Source organism: Gavia stellata, chromosome Z (assembly GCF_030936135.1).
Source record: "Gavia stellata isolate bGavSte3 chromosome Z, bGavSte3.hap2, whole genome shotgun sequence".
Taxonomy (NCBI): Eukaryota; Metazoa; Chordata; class Aves; order Gaviiformes; family Gaviidae; genus Gavia; species Gavia stellata.
The window spans coordinates 9863002-9885947 of NC_082637.1; the positions used below are offsets into that span (position 1 = coordinate 9863002).

At 42.9% G+C, this 22946-nt stretch overlaps 1 protein-coding gene across 4 annotated transcripts; it reads left to right on the top strand.

Moving 5' to 3' along the window:
* Positions 1-96: 96 nt before the first annotated feature.
* Positions 97-20467, top strand: TPGS2 (tubulin polyglutamylase complex subunit 2). Of its 4 annotated transcripts, none has more exons than XM_059833736.1 (7): positions 97-174; positions 4689-4768; positions 12537-12624; positions 14324-14464; positions 16137-16241; positions 17733-17893; positions 19902-20467. In XM_059833736.1, the coding sequence occupies exons 1-7, from the start codon at positions 102-104 to the stop codon at positions 20127-20129; spliced, it is 876 nt and encodes a 291-aa protein (XP_059689719.1). In that variant the 5' UTR covers positions 97-101; the 3' UTR covers positions 20130-20467. The 4 variants fall into 4 exon arrangements, with proteins under 4 accessions (XP_059689719.1, XP_059689718.1, XP_059689717.1 ...); XM_059833735.1 differs by having other exon boundaries at positions 14324-14455; positions 16110-16241; XM_059833734.1 differs by having other exon boundaries at positions 14324-14455; positions 16128-16241.
* The last annotated feature ends 2479 nt before the right edge of the window (positions 20468-22946 follow it).

Consider the following 22946-nt stretch of genomic DNA (forward strand, 5'->3'; position numbering starts at 1 on the left):
CCCAACACACACACACACACACACCCGCACACGCCCCCATCGGTCTCGTCTGCGTACCGGGGCGTTGACGGCGAGGGGAGCCGGGCAGGGGCCTGCGGAGGATGGAGGAGAAGCCCTCCGCTAGCATCAAGCCCTACCTGGACAAGCTTACCCTGGGGGTCACACGGATACTGGGTGAGTGAAGGGGCCTGGGGTAGGCCGGGGGCGGGAGGGGTGTCACTCGGTTGTCATGGAAACCGCCCCGGGGGCGGGAAGGGGCGCCTCCCTCAGCGCTCAGGGTGGGGGTCCCGGGGCGGCCCTGGAGGCCCCGGTCCCTGCCATGGCCCCGAGGTCCCCGCCCCGAGGCGCTCGCAGCAGCGGTGGGGCCGGGCCTGGCAGTGGCTGCCCGTGCCAGCCTTGCAGCCGGGAACCGCTGGGTAACCCCCGGTGCGAGGCCCGGGCACGGCCGGTCCTGGGAACCGTGGTGCTGCTGGTTGAGGCCCAGTCACACGGTTTGTCAAGGTCCCTCCTCTGGAATCACATAGCTGTGCTTCTACACACACACACACAAAACTCCTGTTTCTAGCATTTGAATCAACAGCAGAAATCACGAATCTCTCGACTTAAGAGAGCCCTACAGTTTCAAAAAAATCAAAGAATGAGAAAGTGGTGTTTTATTTAAAATTCTGCATAATTTTTAGTCTCTGTTGTAACGTAAGGTCAGTAGGTAGCGTGCCCGACGGAAGGAGTTCAGCGTGGTGCAGTGTTCTGGCAGAAGACAAATGGGTGAATCTGCTGAGGATCAGCTCCCCATAAATAGCCCCCCTGCAGCTTATTCCCATGCTCTGGGACTTTTTCCGCAACGTGCCCTGCTTGCCACCTCTGTTTTTTGCTCAGATCTGGAGCCTTCTTGCATCCCTGCAGTTCCCTTTGAAGTGCAGCAGGAGTGCAAGGCATCCAACATTTGAAAGTAGGCTTCTCAGACAAAGCTTTACTCATGGCAGTAGAATCACAAGAATTGGTGAAAATATTTGCATGTGTAAAGGATTTTAGCATCAGACCTTTCATCTGTCAGCAGCTCGGGGCACAAAACTGTCATATTTATATGTCTGGAAAGCAATACATCTATCCCAAGCCTTGCATGAGACAACATTACAAATTGCAGTTCCAGAAATTCTTCATATGAATTTGAAAGCCAAAAGTGGCCGCTGTAATTACCTCACCCAGTTGCTGTATTGCAGGGCAGTGAGTTTCATCAGGTAACCTGTGTGTATTGCTAATTGCACATGATTTTAGATAGCTGCTCAGACAGATAAGATTAAAAGATCAGGGCAAAATTCTTGCTGTGGGCTTCAGTGAGGACAGGATTTCATGCCCAGTCTCTGTTCAATGTTCTCTTACTGACTTAGTATTGGACTTCTTGGGGGGGTCTTTTGGTTTGGTTTTTTTTTTGTTTTCCAGTTGTGAGGTCATTCTACATTATCATTCTACTCTGCAAAAGCATTAAAAAGGTGAAACTACTGATGATCAACCACCATGGCAAATGCTTCTTTGAAGTAGCTCTTTTTAAAAAATTACTAGCCCTACCCACATTTTCACTACCCAGGCTCAGATGTATGACATCTGCATGATGTTAACTATGTCCAAAAGTAATGTTGCCATATAAACTGTTTTGGGTAGGTGTGTTATTTACACCAGCAAGACATGGCAGTGCAGGTTTGGCTCTGAAAGTCCTATAGCATCCCTTTCACACGGAAGGTGTTTCCTGGTTTGGGTTTGGGTTTTTTTTGTTTTTCTGTCTGTATCTCCGATGACTTGTATTGTGCATTATAGCAATGCACACCCCAATCCATTGCTGTGATGTTTTAGTCTGGTTCTTTTCTCTGTCATTCCACTCCCTCTGGGAATTCTGCACATTTTTTCCCAGTGAAGTAGTTCAAAGCATGTAAATTGTGCCACCATATTAATTACAATTGCTGAACTAATTGGGAAACATTACCAATCTGTTCAGTGTTTGTTTCTTTCAAATAACAAAGGGTATCTCATTCAGAAAGATGCCTTACTTGGTAGTTTGCAGCACTAGAAACTATCTCATTTTAAATCTTCTTTTGGGAGGTCTCATGAAGCCAGTAGATATTTTCCTACCTAACGTAACTCTGAGTTTGTGAAACCTTTTTTCCAGGAGATAGAAATGATCATGTAATGAAACTCGACATACTCCTTTTAAGCAAGAAAATTTTGCATGTGCAGAATATGAGAGCTTGAAGCCCAATTTTCCAATACGTTTATGAACAAATGTTCATGGCACCATTTCAAAAACCCTCCTTAAAGTCTATATATGAGACTGGGGGGAGAGGGTTGTTTTGGGTTTTTTTAACTTGTAGTCTCTGTGGAAGTCCCTACAAGGTGGGAGATTTCTAACAAGCATTATGGAGGTTATAATTTGAGGAAAAAAGAGAGGCATCTTTCCATTGCCTGTATGATTCATTTTGCTGAAGTTCTATGACTAATAGCAAATTCCACAAAGGTTGATTGCTCACAGCTAAATCTGAATGGAAGGTGTTAGCTGTTCTAGACTGCCCAGAGCAGGACTATACTTAACTATTTACAGCCTTTATTAGATAAGAATGTAACTATTCAGACATTTTAAAAAGATGCTGAGAGTTTATCCAGCTTATAGGCAGTATTACCAGTACCGTAAGGACTGATAATGCTGTGATTTCCTGCTTCAGCTTTGTGTCAGACCATTGCATCGACTCTTTCTGATTAATACTGCAAAGCATTTTTGGAAGCTTCCAGATGTAGAAATAGGACAGAATTTACTGTGATCCTGATTCAGAATAATTAACAGGGAGGAGTCTCCTGAACTAGTTAAGCTTTATCTTATATCTTTTGTCTAACCTAGGTGGCTTCTTTATTTCTTCCATCTGGAAGAAAAAACAACCCATGGCAGACTACTTCTTTTCCTCATTAATGTTTAATGGAGCTCCTATCCATACCTACACACATCTGTTAAACGTGGTCTTCAGTTTACCCACAGGATATTTTTAACATAACATTCAGGCTTTTAGGATGGAATTTCTCTTTCTTTTGATCTTGGATTTGGTTCAGACCTCTTTAGCAGTTGCAGTTCTCTTGTTCCTAGACATCTTCTTTGACTGATATGATACTTAATCTCCTGTCATCCCAGCCAAGCCATTGTGCATGATGAATTAAACATCCTTTCTGTTTTCTTTGATCACAAAAATAACAATTACTCTGTTGTTACAATCTCTTAACTTGTCATAAGGCTTGCATAGCTTAGATGGAGAAGACCGGTTAGATCATTGATTCCACACACTTTTTTAGAAGGAGGATACGTATGGACGGCTTATATTTGAGTAACAGACAGATCCCCCCACCTTGCACCCACCTATTTGAAGTGAAACTGGGCAAAACATCAAAGCCTTCTGTATGTTGGGACCCCACATTGGCCAGGAAGATTACCTAGGTGACCTACTATGATTTTTTTGTTGGTTTTTTTTTTCTGTCTTTAACTTGGAGTTTGGTTTTCTGGTGCTACGTTTTGCCTTTTAAATTATCTGACAATGTAACAAACAATACTTCACTTCAATTAAACTGAAGTTTAGACTTCGTGAAGCTGAGTGCTGCTCTTCCACCAGCAGAACAGACAAGGGCAACACCATTGCTAGAATTAAAAGCCCAGTGCTGGAGATAAAAACCAAACCAAAGCTCTCTGATGCCTGCCTTTCCTGTCTAGTGCACTGTGTATGTTTTACCAGAAAGCAATTATAATATGTGTGACTGCTTTGGGAACCAATACTTTCACAGCAGAGCCGGTCTTGAAAGCCCTGGATAGTGATCACTTCTACTCCACGGCTCTGTGTGCTGGGCTTGCAATTCCCACAACAGGTTAGTAGTCTTTCTGGTCCTGATCCAAAGTGAATGAAGTCAGTGGGAACTACTTCAGTTGGCTGTAGATGAAGTAAAACATTATAAAATAATAAGTGCAAGGGAGACTGTTCTGCCATCACACACCTGCAAGGATAGCACCATGTAGATTAGTATCTTGCATTCATATAGTGTTCTTTCCCATAAAATACTCAGATGATTTTTATAAATTATGAGCTCAGTACTCGTTACAAATTTGCATGTGTCCAGCTGGGGTTCCAGAGAACTGATGTTTGCTCATGCAGATCCCTTTGGCAGTATCAGATTCTGTATCTGTTAAAACCCACTGAATCCAGCATTGAAGTGTGCCTGTCTTTGTGGAATACCGTTGTCAGCAATTCACAGCAACGCTGCACAACATCTTGCATCAAGCTGAGAATATCCTACCCAACTGAAACCACAGGGCATGTTTACAAAGAAAGATTCATCTCTCTTTTAGAGTTTGCCCAGGAAACCATGGTTGATTTTTTTGTGAATCCTCTGCAAAAGATCACACCTTGAATACAAAATGTGTGTGTATATATATCTATAAAAATTATCAAAAAGAATGGCATCATGTGCAGCACTAGGCATCCTCATGCCAAGACACGCTGAGTACAGTCACACAAAAAAGAAAGTGACTGTTCAGTCACCAGCACAATGCTTGCAGTCATTAATGCCTTTTCCCCAGCTGTCAGTCAGGTTAACTTGCAAAATTGCCTGGCTCTCAGTGCTTGGTGTCACCCGTGCCAACTGCAAACACGCTCTTTTCCTTTTAGAGACTTCTCCAGGAGTTGCTGAGGTGACGTTTGTGGAAAAGGAGCCAGCTGAACGCCACACAATCGTTTCATGGGAGCAAGTGAGTATTTTAGTGATAATACTGCCGTGAAGTCAGCCTGAATGTACAGCAGCCCATGAAGAATGTCAAACGCAATGGCTACCTTGTGTTTGTGAGACAGCCTGTTACAAAGTTTGATGCACGGTGGAGCCTAAACAGATCTTTTTTTTTTTTAAATCTGATATTACTCTGTCTTTTAGGCTATCGCATGCACCTGGTCTGTTAGAGAAACTTCATCACTGTGGGTATATTCAGAATAACAGCTCTAAGAAGAAATCACATAACTGTAGTAGGCAGCAACAGTGGTGATTCAGTGGAGAACAAACATTGTTCTGACTCAGGTCTGAAACAATTTTCCAACTCCCTTTCAAACAAAATGAAGAAGCCCTTTATTATTCATGGCCATTAAAGGTAAAGGCCTCAAGCTGGAAAATACCACTGAGCCACTCAGTTCATTCCAGTTACTTATTTCTCTTTTCAGTCTCAGCTATTCACTTCCATTTCTCATTCCACCTCCTCTTTGGCTAACCGACTCAATCTTTTGGCCAAGGCATGTCCCATCACATATTCTAGAAAACTATGAAGGACACATGCTACCTTGACTCCGCTGACCTCGCTGCATCAGCGTGTGTGACCAGAGGGCTCCTGAATACTGTCGTGTGGGCAGAGGTGGCATTTTTGGTCCGCTTTTTGAATACACATGTGTTTATCAATCCCATGACCACAGGGGAATAACTGCTTTCTAGGTATCATTCATGTCTAGGGAAGGGACAGTAGAAGCTGACTGGCCTTTGGAAAGGGGCATGGCAGAGGATGGAGTTGAGTGAATCATCTTCCCTCTGCTCCAACCCTGCCTATGCCCTAACGCACATGCTCCCAGAGACTGCACTTGTTACCACTACATAAAATAACTTGCCTTTTGATAAACCCTTGTCATTTACAGTTTTTCTTAAACAGTAGGGAAAAATTTTGTGCTAGTTTTGGTAATGCCCTCTCCCAATTAGTGATATTTATCAAGAACTTATAAATCCAGGTTAGAATGTATGTGCTGTAAACCTGTGTTACTTAGTGAAACTTGTACAGTAGCCAGCAACTGTGGTCAGGCAGAAATGTCCGGTTTTTCAGGTTCATGTGAACTGATTCCTGATTTCCTGTAGCTGTTGTTCAGGTGTCGGATTAACTGGGCTGGAAAGTCTGAGGCACCCTGACTGTGAGCCAGCTCAGGTCTGGGAGCAGCAGTGACATTCACTCATTCTTCTGTTGAGTGGGGAACACCGCTTCTCCTGAACACAGTATTGCTCTCATTTTCAGGTGCTGCTACTCCTCCAGACTAAATTGGGTTTGTTTCAAAATTGAACTATTCTTGTAAAGCCAGACTTTGAAATGTTGTAGCCAAAGCACTTCGCTCCAAAGATGTCGAAACAAAACTTCAGCTCTCACCCACACCCCCCTGGCCCAGTGATGGACTAAGTTAATTGTGGAAGTAAATGGTGAAAATTAAGTAGATACAGTTGAACTAGACTGCTAACGGTGAAGGACTTCACTATCTATTTCTTTGCTTTTGGTTCCAGTTGCATTGACAAAACCTGAAGTCTCCCTTCTCAAATTAAAAGAAAACTATTTCCTTTTTTTCTTAAGCTTTGGGGATGAAGTCTGATATCTAACACAGTCCATGCAATTGCAGTATGTCCTGCAATGATGATTCAGTACAAAGCACTCAGCACCTCACAAGGCCCTTCCAGGATGAATTTGCACCTCACTTTTCCTGAAACTCATCCTGCTTGAATTTGAATGCAAGTTTATGTGTATCCAACGTTCACTTTTATCACTGTGGTTTTTTTCATAGCCACTAGGTGGCAATACTTATGCACATAATAATTTCTCCGTAGTTACGATTTTAATAAGATCTTATTACAGTCTGTGTTTTTAACTCCCTTCTACATCTTTGGTTGTGAAAGTATTTGCAGCGCGTTTTGTGTGATGTAGGGAAAACTGGTCAAACTGTTTCCAAAATGACCTTCTTTTTTCTAAAAAACCCTCTCTTTTCATTGAGGCTCACCAAATAAAAGCTCTAAGGAATTTTTTTTTATATTTTTTCTATAAGCCATTTTTCCACTCCTATTGCAGTTTTGCAATGGAAAGGTATTTCTGCTGAGAGAAAATCTATGGTATTCAGAAACTCTTAAAAGAAAATCAATCTTTTTTTAATTAGGAATGATGAAAATGATATTCCAATAATGCTGGCAATATGCTTTTTTTTTTTTTTTTTTTTTTTTTTGTCTTCATCAGCTCTGTGTGTTAAATTGCTCTGTACCCGGTTTGTGCTAGTATTTAACTGGATACTACGATGCAAGTTTTAAAATCTTAGATCAGCTTATTGCATGTTCATTAGCTGCCATGAGGCTTTGAAGGGGAAGGTGAGCTATGTGACAGGAAACAGTGCAACAAGACAGTAGGAGAGCAGAAGAGATTTTTTTCCAAGGCTTTCTATAGAGGCAGGAAGAGCTGTTAAGTCTTAAACTTCAGGAAATCAATCCTGAATATTTTATTGGAAATCAGCACACTTGCAAAAGTGTTTACATGGGTAGCATCGCTTCCCCAAAACTTACAAGCAGTTCAAAATATTTTAATAAAAACAGATAATTTTTTCACCTTTCCTGATATTTTGACCTACCAAGATGTTATCTTTTCCCCAAGAAAATGAGACAAGCAATAGAAGGGGGAGTAGAGACAGCGTTACCAGGTCACTGGAACACCAGTGCTAATAACTGTATATCGTCCTATGAACCCATTCCCACTCCTAAAATTAGGCTGGCAACTGCCCTGCTCCCTTCCATGAGCAGTTTTTAAAAGTAGGTGTTATACTAAGATATTGCTAGGAGGCACTCCATTATCTGCAGTGACAGTGTCTGAACCACATTTTCTTTTTGCCTCAACCAGAAGAGAAATAAGTCACTCACATCATTGCTTTAGTTTTCAAAAAACAGAAAATTGCATTCTGTTAGGGGAAGCTGGAGGTCCCATAGCTCAGCACCTCAGCAGGCCAAGTAAAATGAAGGGGGTCATTTTCCCTGTTCCTCTAATTGGCTTATTTGCAGTGTCTGAACTGCCCCTGGCTGGCTGTAAGCAATCCCTGCCGATCATCTTGCTGTAGCATTGATATTCTACAACTCTACATGGGAAATTTGTTGTTTCTTCTTAGGCACTTTGTCTACAAAGATTTATTTTTCTGTAATAAAACCATAAAAAAGCCCTCAAGCAGTCTAGTGCTTTCCTGTTGTGGACTGTCTTAGGCTGCCAGACAATTTAGAAACTCTCTCTGCATGTAAATCTCAGTGGGAACTGCGGTGGTGGTTTCTGGCTATTCTAGAAGTCTTCCTCGTAACTTCTACCATATCTCTTTTTGACTAAAAGTATGCCTGCAGGCGCGCACATCCTCAAGGGTCCTTCTTGCCATCCTTCTTGTAATATCCTCCCTCAGTATTAGGCGAGCCTGCCATTCCTGATCCCCAGGAGCACAGGATCTGCCCATCTTGAACCTGCCTTGTGGCCCTGACCATGGGAGAGGTGGGGAAGTGGATCTAGCAGAACCTGTGCATGAGGAAAGGTATATTTCTTCAAGCTGCGTAATGGGGGAGCGGCTGGAGGACTTCTGGGAGGTGGATAGTGTTTCTAACACAGTGTTCCTCTCCTGTGGAGCCTTATAATATGCTGATTAAAATATTGGCTGCACAACACCATCCTCAAGAGAATTGCCAAATCCTGTTCTCTGCCATGGGGGACAGGTCTACCCCTGCCCCGTGCCTTTTGGGGCAGGAAATCCAAGCAAGGTGGAGAGGGGGGAGCTCCCCCAGACCAGATTTATAAAAGGTGCAACAAGAATGTCTCCGTATCTTACATAAATTGATGTCTTCTACATGCACTGTCAGCTAGGGCAGACCAGTCGTGAAACAGCATGACATTAGGGAGAGAGAAAGGTGGCTGTTGATGTGCTCTGGTATGTGGAAGCCCTGAGAAGTGACATAAATCCCTTCCTTCTGTCCTCAGAAGTTGGATAAAACTCATTCAGTTTTTTAGAGAAGTCTCTCTAGAGTGATATGCTGTGATTGCTCTCCATTTCTTTAGTATATTTGCTTGGGAGGCATTGTTACAACAGTGCTTTAAGTGAATTACCATATGTCAGTGGTTTAGCTCTGGATCCAGCGCTGATCAGGTCTTGGCAGCAAGGCTACCCTGGTTCTAATATTATTCTCTTTCCTCAATGGACTGTGCTTTCTTGGGAGACTATTTGAGGATATTATGGACAATAAACAAAAGAAATAGACCTCACACACTATATTGGACACTTGGGATATTTTGTTTTATGAGCTGATGAGTGTAACCAGATGACTGGAGTGAAAACAGCTGCTTGCCAGGGCTGTGGTTAAGCCATTTCTGGCACATTATTAGGAATATTGTATTTTATGGGGCTGGAGATCACAATCCTGGAAACTATCAGTTGAGCAGGGGGTGTACAGAGTTTGAGAAGCCATTTTTAATATGTAGTAGTGGCTTGTTTCTCTGACTCTGCTGTCAGAAGACCACTGTTTTGAAGTCATAGGATCATGTGGCTAAGCATAATATGACAGATTAGGCAATCCTTTCCATCAGATGGGAAAGATGGATATTAGTGAAGCTTTTACATAGAGGCCTTTTCCTATAGACCCCAGATTTGCTCTGGCACAGCATTTTCCACCTCTGTATTTTGCGCCATCATTTGGAAAGTCATGCAAAGCGACATGGTTATGAGAATACTAAAATAAAGTTGGGAAGGCAACCATTTGGAGAAACATGCTGGGGTAGATTAGTTAAAATTGGGGGGTTGAAATGGACTGAAAGTGCTGTGTAAACATTTATACTCTTTTGAGGCTTTGTAGCAGGTCTGTCATTCTTTCTTCATAGTTTTAAATCTACTCACTGTGCTTACAGCTACAGCTTGAAGTTGGAAGTGGGGAAAGCACAGCATGAAATTATAAATATTTAGGACTGAGAAGAACCCACAGAAGAAGGTGTGTTTGTTAAAGGCATTTGAAGAACTTCAGATATGTCCATGTGGTTTAGTAATCTCCTGAAACTTACCAACCAGGGTCTCAGCCATCAGCAGGCTCTTATCAAAGGGTGATAAATTCTTCTCAAAACAAAGTTTCTACAGTATCCTGTTCTTGCCTTTAATACCTGTTGCCTCTGAAGATTTTCCCTACCTGAGTTAGGAAAGCACTATGCTAGCAACCAGGCTGCTGACAGGGCAAGTAAAGTGATCTGCCCTATTGCAAGCTGCAAAGTCATTAATATCTGGGACTCGTCAGTAGCAGTCTATCGGCATAAATCAATATGCTTAGAAAGTAAGTTAACACGCAGGAGTGAAGGCTGTGGATGGGTTAGAGGGTCCTGCACAGCGCATACACCACAGTTTAGGGGACAGGGACTGTAACAGCTCAAGTGACTGTAAATAAGGCTTTAACAGGCAGAAGGGCTGCCCTAGTCCTCGGGGAGGGAGGGGATGTGGACAGGAGGAGGCCAGCGTCAGTGCCAGTCACTGATGACCAGAGGCCTGTGTTGCAGTCGGATGCATAGCTGGCAGGTAGCTCCTTCTGGATAGATGCATTGAGGCAACATCAGGGCAGATAACTGGATAGGCACAAGTTGCAGGCATGGGTAAGAATCTGATCAGTGTCTCTTGAGACGCTACGAATTCGTGCCCCAATTGAAGCAGAGCTACATAAACTGCATGTGCCTGTTTCTTTTCCTTAGCTACTGGTTACCAGAATATTCTCCCTTTATTTTATGAGACTTCGAATGTTGCATTTTCTAGTAGCTGTAGGGAAGTAGTCCCAGCAGAGGCACAATATTGGAAAGCTATTAACATGTGATTCCTCTGCTTTCTCCAAAGCAATTCTGTTAACTGCTCCAAAATCCACCCAGGTCTCTGAGGCCAGGCTGTGAATATCTACCTGAATAACGTCTTGATCTGTGGCAGGGTAAGCCTATATGAGGGACAGCACTACTGACCTATAAATGTTCGTAAAGTTTGTAATTCTATCTTTTCTTGCTTTGAGTGTCAAACTCACTGCACGAAGAGCAGGCCATGTGCAACAGCATGTCTTTAAAACTGGCTGAGTGAAAGAAATACACCTTTTTTAGAAAAGGCTGAAAATCCTGTCAGAAAAGAACTTGCATTATCAGACATGCCAATTTGCAAATCTCACATTATTTGTCCATTTTCTCTGCAAAATATAGCTCCCGGAGTCCTGTGATTATAAACAGGTCTCAGATCAACATTTTAAAAAAGAAGTTGTCTATCCTCCTGGTTTAATGACAAAGCTTGGCCCTCAGGGGGCTTATTTGTGTCTTTGTTCCTGAGCAGATTTAAAAGCACATGGAACTGAAAAGGGAGAATGACCACAAGTTGCAAGTTGGAGGTTCAGACTGCAATTAGGAAAGCTTTTTCACAAGGAGGGTGGTGCAGCCCTTGGACAAGTCAACACGGAGATTGTGGAACCTGCATCATCAGAGACTACCTTGAATTTTGGGGTCTAGTTCTTTTGGAGTCTTGAGTTTGATACTTTAAATGCGAACTCACTTCAATCTTTCACAATCTGTTTCTTCTCTAACGCATTTACAAACAAAATAACAGAAAACTCCTTTAGTCATGCTTGTTGCTTGTCTTCTTAAAACTGAGTCTTCTGTACTGTTTCATTTTGCATTCTTGACACATCAACAGGAATGGAGGGTCACTGGTCTGCAGCCAGTCCTGTCACCAGGAGCAGTGCCTGCGATTGCCTATAGCTCTTGGGGCTTCTTGTTGTTCTGAGGATTAAGCCTTTATCCTTCCTTGCTTGTATTTGTTGCTTAGCTGAAGAGTCTAGGTTAAGAAAGGCTCCTTCCACAACCAAGATGGATCTAGGAGAAGGGTCCTTGTTCTTAGAAGCACTCTCACCAGCTCACTGGAGTTGCTTCTTTCACTGTTGGCTTAGGAGGAAGGAGGCTTAGGAGCCCCAGCCAAGTGCTGAAGTTTAGTGGGATGAAGCCAGACGAGCAGGTTTGTGAGACTGACTCTATGTGTATTTGCACACATACTGTTTGTTAAGCGAAATGTCAAACCTGCTTGATTATGTGCAACTATTGAGTCTATGCTTCTTTCACCTACTTGGAACTGAAATCCCTCAGAAGAAGAGAGTTCTTGTGCTAATATTATACATTCTTTAGTGGAACAGGTAGGTTTAGTCTGATTTCACTTAAAGCAAAGCTCTACTTTTGTAAGCCGGATATATGAAAAAGCCAATGTGTGATCCTGGAGTGGTTGTTAGTGTCAAAGGGTGATATGCCATCTCAGTTGGGGAACAATCCTGTAATAATCTTGTGATGACTGACTGCTCATTGTGAAGTTTTCCCAAGTCATCTTTGTTAATACAGTAGCACAGACCCAAGAAATATGCAGTTTTCTCTCAAGGCTTTAGGATGAGATATTTGACCTGATTTGAGTCATCTTGGTGTTGAGCAAAACATTTGCTGGCAAATATTCAGTTGTTCTTTGTCTTTGAGGCACATTCTGGATTTTCCCATAACACTTTGATTGTGATTTGCAGAAAAACTCCTGCACAGTTTTCTCTCAAGGTTTTAGGATGAGATATTTGACCTGATTTGAGTCATCTTGGTGTTGAGCAAAACATTTGCTGGCAAATATTCAGTTGTTCTTTGTCTTTGAGGCATGTTCTGGATTTTCCCATAACACTTTTATTGTGATTTGCAGAAAAACTCCTGCACATTGCCAGAGGATTTAAAGAACTTCTATCTGATGACTGACGGGTTCCAGATGACCTGGAGCGTGAAGACCGATGGTGAGTCCATGGATTCCTCTCCACCAATACCCTCATTTCATTGCAACCAGTCTTTCCTTTGCAGGATCTCTTTAATTTCAAACTTACTTTCTGCACAGTCAATACACATCTGTCAGCATCCTGCATTAGTCTGAGCAAAAGCACCTGCACCAAGTCATTTTGAATGAAAATTTAGCACCATTCCTTAAGTCGCAAAAAAATGAAGTAGTTTGTTTCTGCTAGGCAGCTCGATCAGTGACTACAGAAAACTGACCTCTGAATTAATAAGTGGGTGAAATTCTGCATGGGATTGTAGACTATTTTAGAGATGTCCTGGTGAGGAAAAAATGTGACTGCACATCAGAGGTCCCTTCCTGATGCAACAGGGCAAAGCCTATTACTTGCATGTGCTGGGCGTCCACAGAAGAGACGTGTACACTGAACACTGGCTAGAAACCAAACAAGTCATCATGACATAAATACCATTCTGTAATGTAGTGGCCATGTGTTGACACTCAGATTTAGGTTATGTAATTTAAATCTCATACCTAGAGTCCCTCTGTAGTTCATGGAGAGAGAAGCAGGTCTAGCACATTATCCTATCATAAAGCAGTAGGAAGAGTCACCCTCTGATAATGCCTCTTTCTCATTGAAAAGAATATGTACGTGCCGGAGCCTGATTCTGCTTTCCACCAGCTAAATCCATTCACTGGAGTTATTTCTGGAGTCAGTGGTGGAAGTGAGAACAGGACTGAGCTTTATTGTCCATCCTTGTTTGGCGAGAATCAGGCATTTCATTCACCCTGTACTGGAGCCCTGCAACTATTATCCTGGCTCTTGTTGCCCTCAAGTGAGGTTGTCAAATTAGGCTATGGACACTGCTTGCTTCTGGAGGTGGGTGTCAAATACAGGGTTTTCCTCAGGCAGTGGAATTTCATTTCAGAGACAGTTGACATCAGGGCTCTAGCACCTGAACTGAGTCCCATCGTGTTTCAAGTGGGATTTAGTGTGTTGTGACCTCTGAAGAGTCTTGTTTTCAGGGCACACAAAGTCCACAGAGACCAAGGCAGCTCACATAACTATCTTGTTTGAGCAAGCATCCGGTAGTGCCTTCTGAGGCCTGCATACCGGCACATGGCTGAACAGGGTGCTTGTTTACTTGATGTCTGGTTACAGGACCAGAAAAGGAAAGACAAGTGACAAGTCCTCAAGCATTCATTCAGGAACACCCACATGTTGACACACTGATAAAATCCTGTGTTGGAGTGGGAACCAAGAGGATGCACCCTGAGCAGGTACCTGGGGTGGAAGAGGACAAGCTGCCCAATAAGCTGTGAATGGGTGGGGTGGTTTCTGGTAGGAAGGACAGCAGCAGGGAAAAGAGTTTTGAGGAGGTGGCTGTAGCTAGCCAGGATTTTTAATAGCCAGTTTCACAGGACTGGGCTAACAGCTGCAGCACAGGCTTAGCCAGCAGTGTAATTCTCCTACCAGCACAGCTCTAAGATAGTGTCACATCACCTGTTAGTGTGATTCTGTGGTTGAAAAAGCCTAATTTTTGCTCCTGTGGAGCCTGACTTGGTTAAGTGTCCAGGCCTGCTGGGTATGCCCATCTCTTCTCCCCCTCTGTGTTTCAGAAGAGGTTGAGTTGATGTATGAAAAAAGAAAATACCTCCTATGCTTTCCTGACACTGGATGTGATTAATGATCCATCTTATTGCAGATGCCCCAATGCCCCTGGGCTCCATGGTGATTAATAGTGTCTCGAAGCTATGTCGGCTTGGGGGTTCCTCTATGTACACTCTGCCTAATGCACCAACTCTCGCTGACCTGGAAGATGACACAGATGAGGAAGGTAGGTCCTGTTAACAGGCTAGAAGATGTGCTCTGTCTCATCCCTTTTGCTCTGTTAGGGTAATGTTAGGTTATAGCACATGGATATAGCAACAGAAAAGATCACTCCAAGTAGATGGGGTTTTCTTTGTCTCCTGGGCTGGATCTACTATATGTCCTATTAGGGAACTAATAGTTCCCTACAGCCTTGACAGGTAGATCTGTATGCTGTGAGTCTCATGGGGATTGTTAATGCTGCCAGTTGCTAGTATTATTTGCATCCTTTTTTAACAGCTTGGTGGCTCTCATGTTCTGCCTTTTCCCTATTTAAATTTTTAACTGAGGCTTCCTCCAGTGATTCAGCTTCTAAACTCTTTGTGTGCTTATAGTGTTACATGAATGCAAGATAACAGTTTTTGTCTTTGTAGTGAAAAGACAGCTGGATATGCTCTTTGGAATTGGAAAAGTAACTCTGGTAAATACATGTAAGTGTGAGGTGGCACTGGAAAATGTGTGTTTCCAGACTGCCTAAAAATGCTAAGCATCCTGCAGTTCGGAGAGAAAAAGAAGAAAAAAAGCCCACTCCTTTTCTCAGAGCTCTTACAGTCTAACAAGACTGGAAGAATAAAGATAAGATCAGAGCCAGGTGTCATGCTGACTCCTTAAAAAATTGCTATTTGATTTCAGTCTTATCTCGGAATCTCTATAGCTCTTGTAGCTTCTAAATGTGCCTGAAAGTTTCTTTTTGCACATTCCAGCTTGGCTGCAGTCCTGATCTTCTAGCCATTGTAATGAAATGGGCCAAATTCTGCTTCCATTTAGCCACTCAAACCTCCAGTGATGCACTTGTAAGGTACACTAAGAAAAAATCGCATCCCCGTAAGAGTTCACATCCTGACTTTCGTGGAAAATTCTTCTGAAGAGTACAGCTCTTATGTCTCGCCTCTTCCCCAGCAGCTTTAGAATTCAAAATTATATTCTGCAAGAACTTGCAGCTACATGATCCCAAAATGGTCCTGTAGAAATGCTCTGTGGTGGTTGTGGGTCACAGGTTGAACATGAGTCAGACCGTGTGGCTGTTGAGAAGGACGCTGATGTCACACTGGAATGCATGAAGAAATGTATATGTCTCCAAGTTCATCAAAGTCTTCTGTCAAGAGAAAAAGAATAAACTGTTCTCCCCGCCCTCCTTAGAAAAAAAGAAAGTAGGGCAAAAAAGGAATGGTGGCTAGAACAGAAGTAATGGGTTCAATTGCAGCAAGGAAGATTCAGGATCCACACGAGGAAAACTTCCAAGTGATAATGATGGATTTGTGTTGACTGCCTGAAGATTGTGGCATCTCCAACACTGGAGGACTTTAAGAAAAGATTAGACAAACACCTCTCAGGAGTGACATCTGTAAAGCTGATCTTGCTTTATGCCAGGGAAGGACTAGAGGGCAGTTTGATGTCTTTTTTTCAGCCATCTGATTTTGACTGTGGTTTTTTTTCCTACCGGAGATTAAAATTTTTCTCACTTTTTTATTTTTTTTTTAAACACGGGGAACTTAATCCTTTCCAAGAAGTATAAATGTAATAGTTTGATTTAGTTCTTCCTCGGTTGATTTGTTAAGTATCAAATAGATAGACTCTTTGCAGCCAAGTCACAGTCAGTTTTCCAAACATATTTCATGAAGATTTTTTTCTATTTTCAGGTAATGGAGACAAACCAGAGAAACCACACTTTGATTCTCGTAGTCTTATCTTTGAATTAGACCCATGCAATGGGAATGGGAAAGTTTGTCTTGTTTATAAGCACGCTAAACCAGGTAAGACTGAAAAGAGCAAAGTTAGCCATCTCTTGTGAATTGTATCTGGAGGCCACATGTGTAGAATCATCTTGCATTTCTGATCTTCTTTGCAGTTTGTAGATGAATATTTACTGGGATGTCCTGTCCTCTCTGAAGTCAGGGGCTAAACTTAACTAGAAACGTCACTAGAGCTAACATTTTCCCTCCTTTTAATGCTGGAGTCTGAGTTATATTTATGATTTCTGCATGCATAGAAGAAACAGGAAGGCATTCACATATGACTACAGACAATCATATTGAAATAATACAGAGAGCTATTGCTCAGCCACTAACATATCTCTGGCTACTTGCATGTCTCAGAAAAATTTCCTTACATCTTGATGAGAAAGGCTGTAACTCTTCTTAGAAGCAAAGGGTAGGTGGTAAAAAAGGTCCTTAGCTGATTGAGACAGACTTAGACTGGTTCCTCCACCTTGTGCATGGATGCAGAGCCTCCAGATGCTAACTAGGTCAAAATTTGGCAGGAAGGGTTGAATAGGAGAGTGAAAGAAGTGAGCTGAGCTGTTTCTTCTGACAGATACACAGAAAACTGTTATCAGTCAGTGATTAGTGAAACGTCGGAGTCACTTGTAAAGTAGTTGTCACCTGACACAGTGCACAGGTCACTAGGTGTATGTGTACACGTTTATGTTCACTGTGTGTGGGTGTGCAATTGTGATACACCTGTTCTTAAGAAAACTGGTTGTTATCTTGTGTCTTTCATTGGGTGTGACTACACCTCCCAAGGCAGAAACTTCTTACTTGTCCTCTTGCCTTCCAGTGTTAGTGGTTTCAGCACCTGCAGTGGATAACCTGGGCAAGGGAAGGGAGCGTCGTTTACAGGTGTTGATGTCAACACAGGGAGCAGTGTGTTTAACTGACAATGTTCAGCATCTCAATTTCCCAAGTAAAATCACTTCTTTTTATACTACAAAGGATGTAGCCACCAGAGAAATACTTGATCACTGTGGAAAGATTTTGCAAAATGTGTTTTTGTTGGCAGCGCACACTCCCATGACTTCCAGACTCTGGACTCTATTCAGTAATCCAGATGACTGACAGTTGAGTTAGTTGCCTTGTACTTTGTGGGGCAGATAAATGTTTGCCATAATTGTACTTTGAACTTACACTACAAAGTTGCTGATGTCCAAGCATGTCCCATGTAGCGCATCAGTCCCAGGTTGGGAAGGAATAGCATTGTATCCATTTTGCACTGGGGAAAGTGAGTATAACGGCTATTGCACGAGTATTTTTAGTAAGGCTGGAAGCAGAACCAAGTCCTTTTCAGTCCCCATGCTCTAAGTGTTAAACCGCATTGCCTCTGGATAATCATCTATGTTAGGCAGGGATGCTGCATTTTAGAAGCTGCAGCCTTTCTGATAAGTATGTTGTGCCTCCCACCTGACAATGGCCAAGGGTTGATCTTATCACTGCAAAGCAACAGTGTAATTTGTGTTTGTTTTGTTCTAGTTGTCTCCCCAGACACAGAGATATGGTTCCTGGACAGAGCTCTGTATTGGCATTTCCTCACCAAAACCTTCACAGCCTATTACCGCCTGCTCATTACCCACCTGGGTCTCCCACAGTGGCAGTATGCCTTCACCAGCTATGGGGTCAGCCCCCAGGCCAAGGTAGGACAGCAGAATCCAGCTCCAGTATTTTGCATAAGTATAGACTGGAAAAACATCTTCCCACCTTTTGACAAGCAGTCTGTAGGCTGAAGTGGGCCTCCCTAGTGAGCCATGGAAGGGGCCATGAGTCTTTCCCCTATAGTGTGTTAACAGTCATTTGTTTATGTTAGTGAATTCACTAACCCTGCTTTTCTCACCTGAGTTGGGCTCTACCTTTGACTTCTAATAGCAGGTGGTGGAACCCCAATTATTTCTTTGCTTTCTTGACTCTGAAGCAAACCTCCACTTCCGTAACTGCTGGCAAGCGAGGAGATCTAAAGCCATTCATCCCCACCGCTATGTAAGATTTGTCTAGATCAGTTTTCTGGGCATAGCACTGAACAAGACCCTACTGCTCTCTGGGTGGAGAGGAAAGTCCAGGTATGCATTAGACAGAAGCCCAGAGGAAGACTATGAGCTTGAGCCTTGCCAAGAATATTAATTCCTTTGCATCCTCCTCAGTCATGAAGGGATGCCTTGATAAAAATGATGCCCAAAAAGGGGCAATTTAAATGCCAACAGTCCAAGAAGTAGTTATAAGAGAGCTCCAGGTACAGCCTCTTGACCATTCCAGCCCCTTATTATTATTAAAATTGTTCTTCTGCTCTCCAACAACCCTGCTATTAGAGGCTCCTGCGATTCCTCTGGGCTTGACTGGGCCTTCAGCCCTAACCCTGCTTCCACCTTGTGAGAGGTTGGGGAATGGATCTGACAATACTACCGAACACAGCACATAAGCCTGTGCAATGTCTGTGCGTGTTGGCGAGGCCTGGTGGGTCTCAGTGAGTGTCCTGCACTTCACCCAGACATGACAGCTGTCTTACCAGCATGACATTCCTCGCTCCTGCCTCAGCCCTGTGCATACATCAGAACTACTCAGTAAAATCACTGCCACCTTCCCATCTATCAGTGGCTGTAGAATTTGGCTCTTTGTATTTCTGGTGTCTTCCCTGTTATACTGTGCTCGACTTTATCAGTCAAGGCTGTGTACATGGTACTCTAGCATATGCCTGTGCTCTGCCTTCCTATAACTTTCCTGCTATAATATTTTGTTATGTTCAGTATATTCACAAACCTTAGTGAAGTCATTCATGTATTCCTAATCATTCACAGCCTCTGTTAGTTAAATCCTTCTAGTATGTTAACCATTATCATTCTTAAAGGTCTTCAAGGGTGGTATATTAAAGCTGTTTTCCATTAAGCAGTACATGCATAGATTGCCATCTACATTTTGTTATTGATCTTTTGTTTATCACCTTGTTCAACACTTTGTTGATGGTTTCAGTGGGATTTGTAATACCATAACCCCTACAGTTTTATTTCCTGACTTCGTCAGTGGAAAACTGATAGGAAAAACACTAAGAGATGAGAACTGCAGGACATAACATTGTGGTGGCATCTGAAAACAAAACAAAAAAAAAATCGTTGTGGTCACTTCTAGATGTAAAATCAGGCCGAAGAGAAACGAACACAAAATCCTTTGTGTAAAGAGTTAGAAAACCTGCATTATTGTATGTGTGAAGAGCAGGAGGGAGGCTATATTTTGAGAAGTTCAACTAGTTTGGTTCCAATTTATAAGCACTTTTAAATCCCAAGTTTTTTTTAATCTTTTCTGCTTCTCTGAATCTAAATAAATGTGGTTTAGTTTCATCCCCTCCCTTTGCTTTTTCTCCTGTGGTTTAAATCAGGAGTTGCTCCTGATAGGAGTTACACTGCAGGAAAGGTAGTGTTAGGTTTGTGTCTGGTTCTCCTCTTCCCTGTCTGGAATGTGGGACAGTTCCAGGGCTATAGCTGTAGCTGTGCCTTGTGTATCCTTATCACAAGGCACTCTGTGCAGTCCTGTAAACTGCAAACTGATAAGTGGTGTATATGATTAAAATCAGGTCTCAGGGCTGAGGGGGAACAGGGTCAAAATGTCTAATTGCAGTTTGATTTTAACCTCTTCCTTCCCCACCATCCTGCATTTCAGCAATGGTTTAACATGTATAAACCCATAACCATCAACACAGCTCTCCTCTCTGAAGAAGCTGATTCCTTTGTGAACAAGCTGGACCCCAATAAGGTATTTAAAAGCAAGAACAAAACACCAGTGATGAAGAAGAAACCACCCCCCCAGCCAGCAGGCTCCCAAAAAAGTCACACAAGCATGACCTCCTCCAAGACATCCTTACTACCTGGGAATTCTTCAAGGAAGTGAGACCCCCAAATCTGACCCTGGACAGCATTTGCAATAAACTTTGATATTCTCTGATGCAGAGTCTCAGTGGTTCAGACCAAGTTCCTTGTGCATGAATAGATGTGCCCGTGGAAAACACATTGCAGTATTTGCATGAAATATAGCCACGATGTACTTTGACTTGGGAAGGATGTAGTTCCTGGAGACTCTGAGAAGAAAACTGGAGACATTGATTTTATTCCCTTCTGCTACTTGCAGCATGTACTTTTCAGAGGGCATGAAGAAGCCCTTGATGTCACTGCTCTATAGGGAAGCTTTTGTTCCTGTGCAGCTACAGCAGTGAAATGAAAGTAAATGTAAGTCAGCATTATTTTAATAGATCCATGCTGAAATACAGTGTATGAAGATATTTCTGCCATCTCCTTTGAAAGAAACCTGTCCTGACCTTGCATGCTATGGGAGCAGGCTGGAACCCACTGAACAAAGAAATATCTTCTGCTTCAAACTCCGCACTTCCCTGTGCTCCTTCCAATTTCTGCTCTGAGATTCATGGTACAAAGGGACCTGGGGCTTCCATGTCTCTGCATTGGCCTAGTCGCTTGCTCTACAGCCCAGACCACTTTAATGGTCTTTGTGATGTATCTTTTCTGATAGCGAGGTCTACGTGATGTCCTTCCCAGTAAGTCTGAAGGCAGCCAGAAGCTGCAAGATCCCGCATTGCCTCTGCTTTCTCCCCTTGTGGGAGCTGCTGAGCCAGGGCGGGACAGTGGTGGTAAGAGTCCCATAAGCCAGGAGGACCCCTTGGTTTGTCACACATTCATTTCCAAAGTTGACCATTCAAACAGCCTTTGTCACTTTTCAATTGGGCAGGATCTGACCAGGGGCCACTGAGATCCTACCGCCTTAGAAGCCTCTGATGCTGTTTTCTATACTGTAAGTTTTCAGGTTAGAACTGCACTTTAACCCATTCACTGCTGGTTTGCAGTTACATCTGATGGTTTCCATTACTTTTCTGTGCCATTCTGTCTTCTTAGATGTGCTGGAAACTCATGGTAGCAACCAACATATTTTGTGCCTAAGCAGGGAAATCAAAGTCACCATCTTCAAGTAAGCATTGATTATTTAAACAGCATCATTTTTTATTTATGAAAGTCACATAATTATATAAGACAAACCTACCTCACAGGGATGTTGTGAGGTTTTCACGAGTATTTGTATGGCCTTCAGAAAGATGAAGCCACCCTGTAAGTGCTTAATAGTATTTTAATAAAGATTTGAATATTTTCTTCCAGAGTGATTGGGTATTTGAAGTTGCTTTTGGGAGCACATGCACAAGGATGTATGGTAAGAGCAGGGTACAGGTTGGATTGTTTGGGGTTATTTTTAATGCAGTGGAGAATCTCTCACTGAGAAGGGATGGATTACATTGTCTTTTAGCTGATCCCATCTTGAGCTACTCTGAAGTTCCCAGTTTAGTTCACCAAAAGACTCAGCTGTGTGACAGCTGTTCCACTTCTGTCCTACGCTCACTGTTCAAAATCTTTGCAGCCGTCAGCCCCAGCTCTGGCATGCTTTGCTGGCTTCCAGCACTGCCCAGGGCCCACCCTCAAGTGCAGTTGCTGCATTGCCTGGCAGCTGCCCTCTGCCACCCCCAAATGAGAGAAAAATCTTCTAATGCTCTTCAGCCCTCTTAAGCTGATATGCATCTTGTGCCAGGTGAAGATCTGCTGTAGCTGCTCTATTAATGTAAGGTCAGCTCTAATGAGGAAGCAGAGATGTCTGTACTTACCACCCCACCCTATGCCACAGTAATACATTAGTAATCCTTTTAATAGTGAGACGTGAATGATCATTAAAGCCAGTAAATGCCATTTTCTGGAATTCTGTGCAATAGTGATGATGTTCTGTCCCTTCCTACTCCTGGAGATCTCTGTGTTGTATGTTCATGGTACCCAGCCCTCGGACTGCAGTCATGTGCTTGACATACATACCATACTTTCTTAAGCACTTCCTAGAAAAGTTAAGACTGTTGTCATGCCTCTGGGAGCAGGCAGCTTCTGATACTGTTTTACTTTTAATCCGATGATACCTCAAACTTGTAAGGCTGTTGCAGGCCCACTTCCTCATTCAGATGGAGGTGGCAGAATTCCTGCAGGAGCAGGGCAGCCTCTTCCCACATTTGTTGTGCCTTCAGAGTGGAGAAAAGGCTTGGGGTTTTTTTTTGTTTGAGCGTTTGGGGATGCTGCCACAGAAGTTGTCTGAATCCTTTCATATGGTGGTAGTTAAAGTCTAGCCTGTCAGTAACACACATAGTTCCATGACGCCAATGTGTTCCGGCAGAGCTGTGCCAGGAGTCAGGAGACCCTGTAGTTTAGTTTACTAATTTTTTGGTGCTTCCTGAATGTTCAGATCAAAAAGCAAACAACAAAACCAAGCACAAAAAAAAAAAATCAGATTCAGGTTTCTATTTCAGACTGTCCTTGGTCTTCTGTTCCCTGTGCTCTGCCAAACAGGGTGTTTGTTAGGGTGGCAGATTAGCAGATGGAAGCAAGCCTAGGTCCCTGATCCATCAGTGAACTATCTACCGCTTACCAAAGAATATTCCAGATCAAAATTTCTTTAATTAAGTTAATTAAGTTGTTTCTGCCCCGTTGGATCCTGTATTTTGATTTCTATGAACGTACAGGTATCTGGAGTCTTGCAGCTCTGCCTTGCTTTCTCCAGAATGTGATGATTTTTTTTTTTGGTAGATTTTTACACAGGGAGATTGAATAATTTCTTCAGGTCACAGACAGATCTAGCCCTACCTGGGTCTGCCCAGTGTCTCAGAGACCCAGT

Excerpts from the sequence above, each read along its gene's own strand:
- TPGS2 (XM_059833735.1), top strand. The coding sequence starts at position 102 with ATGGAGGAGAAGCCCTCCGCTAGCATCAAGCCCTACCTGGACAAGCTT. Across the intron at positions 175-4,688 it reads GGGGGTCACACGGATACTGG|AGACTTCTCCAGGAGTTGCT; the intron begins GTGAGTGAAGGG and ends TTTTCCTTTTAG. Across the intron at positions 4,769-12,536 it reads CAATCGTTTCATGGGAGCAA|AAAAACTCCTGCACATTGCC; the intron begins GTGAGTATTTTA and ends TGTGATTTGCAG.